Genomic DNA, 10,000 nt, shown 5'->3' on the forward strand with positions numbered 1-10,000 from the left:
AACAGTTATTTATTAATTTGCAACAAGGATACTCATCAGAGTCGTGAAGCATTACTTTGCTACAGCAATCCACATATAAAATTTAGTGTAGAGGTTTTTTAGAGGCTAAATTCAGCTCAATTACCACCAAACTGCCCATACTACTTTAGACATTTATGTCTACTATACAAATGTTGTTAAAAGTATGAAAAGTACAGTTCATATTTCTCAAAACATAGGGGGCGCACTTGTATGTTCTCCAATAGAAACTGGAGGTCATTTGGTGGTCATGTCTGGTACTGCAGCCGAACAAAATCTTACTGAAAGATCATTTTTGAAGATATCAGCTTTAAATTTGGAATAAAATTTGTTTAAGAAAAGGTGAAAATCTAGTTTACCTGTACAACTTTTCCCTGCGGACTCTCAGAAAACACAAGGACTTGATTGTAAAGAGGATCTAGCGATTTCCGGACAGACTTTGTCTTCTTTTTGGCAATGCAGATGCCATTTTCCAGAAGATACACTTTAATGTAGGCCGCTGAAAAGAGAGAAGAAATAAAAATGTTAATAATTAAAACTGCATAAGTAACAATGTAGTTTAAGTACCAATTCGCACTATTAACTAGTGGTATATAACCTGCTTATTACTAAGTTATTGTCTGTTTATTATATATTATTATATAACTTGAGAAGTACATATTCTGTGTGATCTTATTCTACATCCCTAACACTCAAACCCCAACTACTACCCTAAAGGGATAGTTCACCCAAAAATGAACATTTCCAAGCATGAAATGTAGTTCCAAACCTTTATGATTTTCCATTTTTTTCTTGCAAACCAAAACCAGATATTTTGCAGAAAGCTGAAAACCTGTAACCATCGACTCCCATAGTAGGAAAAACAAATACTATGAAAGTCAAAGGTTCCAGCTTTTCAGCTTTTGTCAAAATAGCTTCTTTTGTGTTCAAGAGAAAAAAAGAAAATCATAAAGAGCGAGTAAATTATGACAGAATTTTCAGTTTTGCATGAACTATCCCTTTATCCAATAATGACCTCACTGTAAAAAATTAAATGATCAATTAGTCCTAACAGCATATGTTTTTAGGTCATTGTAACTTGTTTAACTAAGTTAATCATGTTCTAACTTAATTTTATAAATTATACAAGCTCTTTTAAGTCAGTTTAACATAACATAAGTTCAATTTACTCATAAGGTTAATTTGATTCAGCTTAAAAAATTAAGGCAACCAGGATTTTTTTACAGTGCAGCAAATTAGGAGTTTACTGAGGAAAAAGTCAGAGTGAATGATTTATTGCGAGAATTATGTGTTAGCATTACATCCTCAAGATCAGCAAGAAATTTAAAATAAAATCCCAAATTATACATCTCTTTTCAATGTACACTTTAAAAAAGGCTTTTCTTACTAAGAGTTTTTGTCTTGTTTATAGTCATAAAATAATCTGCCTGTGGGGTAAGTAGAATAATCTTACTTCAAAGCGAAAACAAAATTTTGCTTAGCCCATTGGCAGATTACTTAGCTTTTTTAGAGGGAAAACTCACTTAATTTTGACTTATTATTTCTGAAAACAAGACAATATTTTTGCTTGTCTAGAAAATGCTTTTTTGATTTAAGGATTTTTAGATATTTGGACTAAAAACAAGACAAAAACTCTCAAAAGCATTTTTTGCAGTGTTGCTTTTTTTTCTTCAAAACACACAATGAATGTTAAAATAGGATGAGGCCAACTATTAAAGATCGAATCTAATTAAATTGCCAGTGGGTTTTGTCCTCTGGATGAATGAATCTAACTGCTGTATCAGACTCATCCTTCAGTGCGTCTACTGAAGAATTACCTGGAGGGCCTTTAGATCCAGGCTTCATGATGAGTCCTCGAGCCTGAATGACCTCCACCTCCAGCTGGCCATTTCTCTCCATCAGACTGATCTCTACATCTCCTGCAAAACGTGAAAGACGGGTAACAAGACTTTATTCCCTCTTTTTTCAGAGGCATGTTTATCATATGTTGTATGTCATAATGGTTCTTTTTTTTTTTTTTTTTACATTATTCCTCTGTTGAACACAAAAGAAGATATTTAGAAGAATGCTGGTTTTTGGCACCTACTTTCTTCTATAGTAGGAAAATAAATGGGTGCCAGCTACAAACATTTTTTTCAAAATATCTTCATTTGTGTTCAACAAAAGAAAGAAACTCAAACAGGTTTTGAAGAAGTAAAGAATAATGACAAAAATTTCCTTTTGGAGTGAACTATACCTTTAATTATAAATAAATGAAGATACTGTAAGACTACATACTGTACTTTCAAGTATATACTTTCATAAGAGACATACTTTATTTAAGAGACATAAAGTATTTTATTGAAGATTTCGTTTAACAAAAAAAGCACATGTTGAGCATATAAAACTGTCAATTTGTGCATCTTTACTTCCAGCTTCCAAGTATTTGTTTATTTATTTTTTTTCTATGTATATTTAAGTCTCTTGAGGTCTGAATTTCTTTTACTCTAAATATGGTAATGCTATATTATGAATAAATACTAAAGGATTATTGTTTTATAGATTAATAGATCACTTGATTATTAAGAAAAAGCATGAGACCTCCTTCAAAAACATTCCAAATCTTAATTATTCCAAACTTTGGTAAAGCTTTACAATAAGGCTGTATTAGTTAATATCAGTTAATGCATTTGAATTAATGAGATGGATTTGCTCTTCAGATTTGCTCTACACACAACCACACTGAACTGAACTAAACTGAACGTCATCTCTGAAATCTGGACTTTACTAGAACTATGCTGGTTGACACAATCTACATTGTAAAAGAGCTGTATATATAAACATGAATTAAATTTAATCGAACATGAACAAACAATGCACAGTACATTTATTACAGTATTTCTTCATCTTAGTCAACGTTAGTTAGGAAAATACAATTGTTCATTGGTATTTCATGTTAAATCACGGTGCATGAACTCATATCAACAAGCATAAATTTTGACATTGATAATGCATTAGTGAATGCTGGACTATGATAAATAAATGCTGAACAAGTATTGGTTATAGTTAGTTCATCTTACATTACATTTACTGATGTGACCCAAACTTTTGACCCCATTGCAGAGTTATTATTTTAATGCAACACAAAATAGTGTACTACATACAGCTAACACTTGTTTGCATTAAAGAAAATGTCAGCTTTTATCCTTTTCATCCAAATCTGCATTAAGATGTGAGGCAGTCTGTGTACTTGCTGTCAGTTCACTCACCCATTGAAGTTGTAGCGAGTGTCTGTCTGCCCACAAACTGAGCCGGTCCCATTCCGTCCAGAAAATCACTAAACTGGGCATCAGACGCCAAACACATTCCACTGTAGTTCAAGCTAAAGAGGGCAAAACAAACAGGCCAGCGTTACTCCCAACATTTGCATTCATGTTCCGCTGGCCAGAGTTTTGGAATGATTATATAAAATGCTGGGTGCCACTTCATATTTAATGAATTACTACATATAATAACACTGAATGCATACAAGAAACTAAAATCTTACTTTGCACATTTATTCACAGCCTACATTTAGTGTAAACAGTGCTCAGCATAAGTGCGTACACCCCATTTTGGTCTATTTTGGTGCATTTAAACAAAACAGATCTATTAATCACACACACACACACACACACACACACACATATATATATATATATATATTCATTAAAATAATATTTAGTAATATTTTGGTCACCAAACATATTTATAAATTGAAAGATAATTATAATAAAAAACAGCCACCATGTAGATTAAAATCAATGGGGGACAGAGCCTTCTCTGTTGCTGCCCCCATGTTATGGAATGCTCTGCCTTATTCTTTAAGAAATGCTTATACACTACCTATTCATTACAGCGCCTCTGGCCACGCCCCTTCGCTGCGCAGGGTGTGTGCATGTGGTGAATGCGTGTAACTGGATGCCCTTGTGATCTCACTAGCCCGGATGTATTTTTTTGTAGTCCCCACATTCATTTGCTGTAGGCTTTGCTAAGCTAACTCTGTAAAAGCCAATGTCTCCCTTTGCATTGAACTTTGAGCGAATTACATTCAGAGATGTTGTTTAAGTTCACACAGCTACATTACACATCAACTGAAGTTTAAAATATGATATCGTACTGGACCACCCCTTTCAGTTAACGCAATCATTTTTTACATATTTAGGTGGATTGATTGTAAAACATTTAAAATGTCCTGAAAAAACAAAAAAATTGTGTTGATTCAGCTTATTTTAAGTAAGTTGTTTGAACAAGCAACAAAAATATGTGTTATTTGCATAAATTCTTGTGTTTTCCTGTGAAAACACACAAAAAAATATTATATTCATCTCAAAAATCATTGGACTTGCAAAATCCTGAAGGGACTGTAAGATCAAATGCTTTGTGAATACAGGCCCTGTTTTCAGTGTGTAAAACTAAATATTTATCAGATTGCATGACTTAAAGTTTCATATTAGAAGACCACATATATGACAGACTTGAGAGTTTCTATTGGATTTTGATTCTCTGCGAACGGCGTGGCTGTGTGATGGATGAACAGAAGACACTCGTCTTTTATAATGAAGACAGACAGCCGTAAGCTTGACAGTGAAGCTGTGCTCTGATAGTGCAAGTGCTCTGCTGGAGAAAAGCCAATGCAGACGAATATAATCACACCATTTCCGGCTCCTATAGGCACATTCCAGAGCCAAAAATTCATCAGCGCATTATTGTTTCTAGGGGATCAGCCGTGCCAGATTCACCCCCGTGACCCCTTCAAACAGGAGCTCTGGCCTTCATCTAATAGCACAACAGTGACTGGACACTTTTTCATCAGCCTTGGCTCCGGAAATATTTCTCTGATTCATTTTCTCCCCAAAAAAGCAAATGTTTCAACAAAGCCTTCAAAAAGCCCCGACACTAACCACACTAACAAAACGCTTCTTCTCTGTTTTCCTCAAAATGGCAATTTTCAGTTCTTCTCAGGATTGTGAGCTTATATTTTGTAATTCAGGTCAAGAATTTTTTTTTTTTTTTTCAGAAACATGCCTTCGTGATAACTTGCGTAAAATTTAAAGCCAAATTGTAAATATTAAGAATAAATGATTATTCATTTATTCATTTTCCTTTGGCTTAGTCCCTTATTGAATGAACCCCGGAATGAACCACCAACTTATCCAGCATGTTTTACACAGCGGATGCTTTTCCAGCTGCAACCCAGTACTGGGAAACACTATGTCAAAGTTGTATTCAATTAACCTATTGCGCATGTCTTTTGACTGTAGCGGAAACCGGAGCACCTGGAGGAAACCCATGACAAAAACAAATAAGTTGTCTAAAAAAATCTCAGGAATTGTGTTGTTTCAGCTCATTAAGGTACTGTAGTTTAAACAAGCAGCAAAAATTCATTTTTGTGTGTACACTGGAGACCTAGCCTCATTATTGATACGAAACCACGGCATAAATTTCTGGAGAGCACGAAATACTACCCAGGAGGTACGTTTTATTTCAGTTTTTGTTTTCACACAATCCACCTGTTTTTTGCAATTCACATAAGAGCGATTTGATTTTTATTTATTTATTTATTTATTTATTTATTATTATTATTTTAGATCTCACATTTCTCTCATGCCATTCGTGCATGATCTTCCTGCGTAAATCCACCAGAGATCACTGTCGATATCCCACCCACCGCCGTCCCTAAACCCAAGTGATAGTGTTTCAAAAGCACTGATTGACCAGCATCCATCACCTTCCCTTAACCCAACCAAGTGTTTTCAAAAGCTCCGATTGACCAGCACCCACCGCCTTTCTTAAACCCAACCAATGGTGGTTTCAAAAGCACAAATTGACCAGTGTCCACCGCCTTCCCTAAACCTAACCGATAGTGTTTTCAAAAGCACTGATTGACCAGCGTCCACCGCCTTCCCTAAACCCAAGCGATACTGTTTTCAAAAGCACTGATTGACCAGCTCCCACCGCTCTCCCCAAACCCAACCGATAGTGTTTTTAAAAGCACTGCTTGACCAGCTCCCACCACCTTCCCTAAACCCAACCAATAGTGTTTTCAAAAGCACTGATTGACCAGCATCTGTCGCCTTCCCTAAACCCAACAGATATTGTTTTCAAAAGCACTGATTGACACGCCTACCACCTTCCCTAAACCCAACCAACAGGGTTTTCAAAAGTACCAATTGACCCGCCCAACGCTGGCATTCTTCAAAATATCTTGTTTTGTGTTCAACGAAACTCAACAGAAAGAAACTCAAACAGGTTTTGAACAAGTAAAAGCGAGTAAACAATGACAGATTTTTCATTTTGGGGTGAGATTACAGACTGGAACAGAACAACAAACTAAAAGACCTAATACAAAACAAGGAACATGTGACAGATTCTCCAATAACAACCTAAATTTTTCTTTTTACACCTAAACACTTTTTTACTTTCAGGTAAATCCTCTAAAGCACACAGATTTTATTTTAGCCATCTATACAGGTAACGAAGCTTATATTTGCTTATCATGAACAGAAGGTAGCCACTTGTGCTCGGATGAGATTAATTAGGTCTAATTTTTTGTAACGAGATCCATTTTAGATACAGAAACAGATGGTGGTAGGGAGAAAAGTGTGCGTTTTCCATATGCACTCAAAAAAAGGCCAAAGAGGGCAAAGAGGTGCTTGTTTGAGCCAATAATTTTTCCATCCACTGTATACTGTATTTATTTTTAATAAACTCCGCATTAAGGCTACATTTAAAAACATTAAAATCTCTAATCAAACTCAAACTTTGAATGGGCTTTAATTGATATCACAACATAATTTATTAAACTAATTGAATTTAATTGATTAAACACGGTTATACTTTATAATAAGGTTCTATTAGGGTTATTTAATGTATATACTAACATGAACAAACAATAAACAATACACGTATTATAGTATTTTTTCATCTTTATTAACGTTAAAGCCGTTCATTGTTAGTTCATGTTAACACCCTGTGCATTAACTAATGTTATCAAGCACATCTTTGGATTTTAATAATGCATTAATGAATGTTAAACGATTTATAAATGCTGTACAAGTATTGTTCATTATGGCATGCTAAATATATTAACTAACATTAACCAATGAAACCTTATTGTGAAGTGTGCCCTTAAAAACTCAAACCAACACACATTCTCACGTTAATTTCATCGTTAGTAAATCCAAACGTGAACGTGAAATCTGGCGTACGCAAAGTTTTTGTGTGTGCACAGCGTTGATACATAAGCCCCAGGTATGGCAACCAAAATCCAACATCTTGATAGACATCATCATAACGTCCACACAACGTCAAGCTGTAACATCGTTAGACGTTGATATTTGGTTGTTTTTAGATTGCGTTGGAAAGTAACCAAAATACAACGTTTGTCCGACATTGCACACTGACATCGATCTGACTTTGTGTAATGACGTCAACCCGATTTTAATTTCCACCCAAAATGTAACATCCACCAACAATGGGGTTCAACATCAATCTAATGTCATATTGACGTCTTGTGGCTGGTGGGTATGTTCTTATGTTATTTTAACTTTTTAAGAGTTCACACTTAGCTGATGATTGATTATAAAGCGTGCTTGGCATGCTGTCCTGGGAGAGAGTCCTGAGCTCACAAGATCCTCGAGCCCAGGGTGAAAGGGGAGTTTGAGCTCAGGTAGATCTCAAAACTCCCCTGCTGTTGTAGCTCATGAACAGATAGTGATTGCTCTTGAGAAATAATTAGTTACTAAGAGTACGTCTGTGGTGCTGAATTGGATTAGTCGATTAACTTAAGTTGCATGTTTTTAGATGGTGGGAGGAAACCGGGGGACCAGGGGGAAACCCACATGAACACGTGGAGAACATGTAAACACTGCACAGAAACGTCAGCTGGCTTGATTAGGACTAGAACCACTGACGTTCTTGCTGTGAGGCAACAATGCTAACCACTGAGCCACCGTGCCACCCATCTAGGAAAGGAGGAGGAGCAGAGGCGCAAGGGGGGATTCTTCAAAACGAGATGGCTGTGATATGGAACTTAAGGTATTTATAGTGACTAAGGAATCGTCTGATTGGTGAATCATGAATTGGCTAATGCATGACCAGCTGTGTTCAATCCTAAGCATGTGCTCCTCTCTAAATTAGTTTATAAATAAACTTCTCAAGATGAAAATGACTGTTTTATTTATGTTTTAGTTTATATAGATACTTTCCAGAAAGTCAGTTTAATGTAATAAAAGCACTTTGAAAGTAAGTTAACTGCTGTTCTAATATTCACCAATAGTGTGAGTTGGGGGTGGGACTATCTGTTTTAACTGACAAATGGCAGATGGGGTGAGTGTTCAGGAAACCTGTTTGAAAACACTCATTATTCATGTAGTTCTGGACACAGATTCATCAGTGTTTTTAAAACGTGTATCTTTTTAAAAAATCTGTATCACTCTGATTCTTCTTATTCTCCTTCAAGCCACTTTCAGCCTCATCTCTCTCTCTTTCCTTTCTCCATTGCCGCTCCTCTGTTTGTTCTCAATAATCCTGCTCACTAATGTAGACGGATTCATAATTAATTTTCTTTCTGCGGTTTGACCTCGATTCTCTCCAGCGCCCCTTCCGCCCGTCTTTTTCGCTTGCCGTCTCCGCACAGGTCTATTTTTATAATGCTTTTGGGAGGGTCCAGACAGTCCTGATGCCTAATACTCAGACTGAGCATCCCGGGAGATGCCATTTTCATCGGCTCCTCGTTCCCTGGCTCGTTTTTCACTCCATCCCGTCTCTGTGTCCCTCGTCAATATCTAGTTCATCATTTAGTCTCTCATCCAGTGTCTCTGATGTGTCCCTCTCGGTTCTTCAAGGAACGGGCAACATTTATTCCTCAATGTCATTCCTATATCTTAAGGATCTTTAATGGGGATTTATTAAAAATAAGATTAAACAGGATAAAACAGGATTATATCACACTCTGAAAGGCAATTAGTTGGCGTTTGGGAGTAAAAAAAATGAGTAAACCTGTTGCCTTAAAATTATTAATTTAATGAACTAAGTGCACTATAAAGTCAGCTTAACAATTGGAAGTTGAAATAGGTTTACTTCGATTTTTAAGCACAGTCCATGTGTTGTTTTAACTGTCATTAGTCCTTTTAACACATACAGACCTTTCCGGAAAATTACCAGCAATTTTCCTGAAAGGTGTGTATGTGTGAACAGGCCCTTTTTGAAAATACCGGTAAATTCGGTATGTGAGTGAGTTGTGAGTCAGATCACAATTTTATGTTCCTTCTTAATGCAACTGTGGAAAAAAATATCAATAAAATGCTTATGATAAACCACTGTTTGTTTAACTTCAAGCTCTGCCGTGTGTGCACGAGAAGCAGCCGGTGAGCGCCAGCACACACACATATTATCAGTGGTGTAGTCCTTGCTATACGCACGTATATTCAGTATGCTTACTTTTTTCCACAAGCTGTTTGGGTATTACCACTTCTGTGGATCAATAATTGCATATACCCTCGGTATACTCACTTATTTTTCTGATTAAACTTCCCTAATTTTAGCGTATTATTTTAAATTCTTAATTAAAATTGTATATGTGTGTAAATGTATATACATTTTTCTTTCTTTACCCCAAAATGATCTGTTCCTGATCTGCTCTAAAATGAAAATCCTACAATCGCCCCTGTACAACAGTATTACACATTTGTCTTAATCGTGCCTACCGCTACAGGGAACAACACTATATATATATATATATATATAAAACACTAAAAACGATGAGGCTAAGACTACTCATAAATCGCGTAACAATATGCGATTTAAAAGGGTAACTACTAGTATATAATAGCGACAACAGAAGACAGACTCCTAATAGTTTGGTTTAAAACAAGCATGCACGAATGTGACAATCAAAAATACTGACTGATTGATGTTTAATGGAACCTATTAAATATAAAGTAACAAGCCAGTAAAGAAA

The 10,000-nt window shown here is 35.8% G+C and overlaps 1 protein-coding gene across 1 annotated transcript in view; it reads right to left on the reverse strand.

The window, feature by feature from the left end:
- The window catches only part of rims4 (regulating synaptic membrane exocytosis 4), a 41,225-nt gene that overhangs the window by 8,729 nt on the left and 22,496 nt on the right, over window positions 1–10,000 (reverse strand). The window contains exons 2-4 of the mRNA XM_056460538.1: window positions 3,267–3,379; window positions 1,836–1,937; window positions 378–517 (exon numbers count right to left, since the gene is read on the reverse strand). Of these exons, the coding sequence (XP_056316513.1) occupies window positions 378–517; window positions 1,836–1,937; window positions 3,267–3,379 (355 nt within the window). The remainder of the gene's footprint in view (window positions 1–377; window positions 518–1,835; window positions 1,938–3,266; window positions 3,380–10,000) is intronic.

The sequence above is a fragment of the Danio aesculapii genome, chromosome 6, assembly GCF_903798145.1.
Source record: "Danio aesculapii chromosome 6, fDanAes4.1, whole genome shotgun sequence".
NCBI lineage: Eukaryota > Metazoa > Chordata > Actinopteri > Cypriniformes > Danionidae > Danio > Danio aesculapii.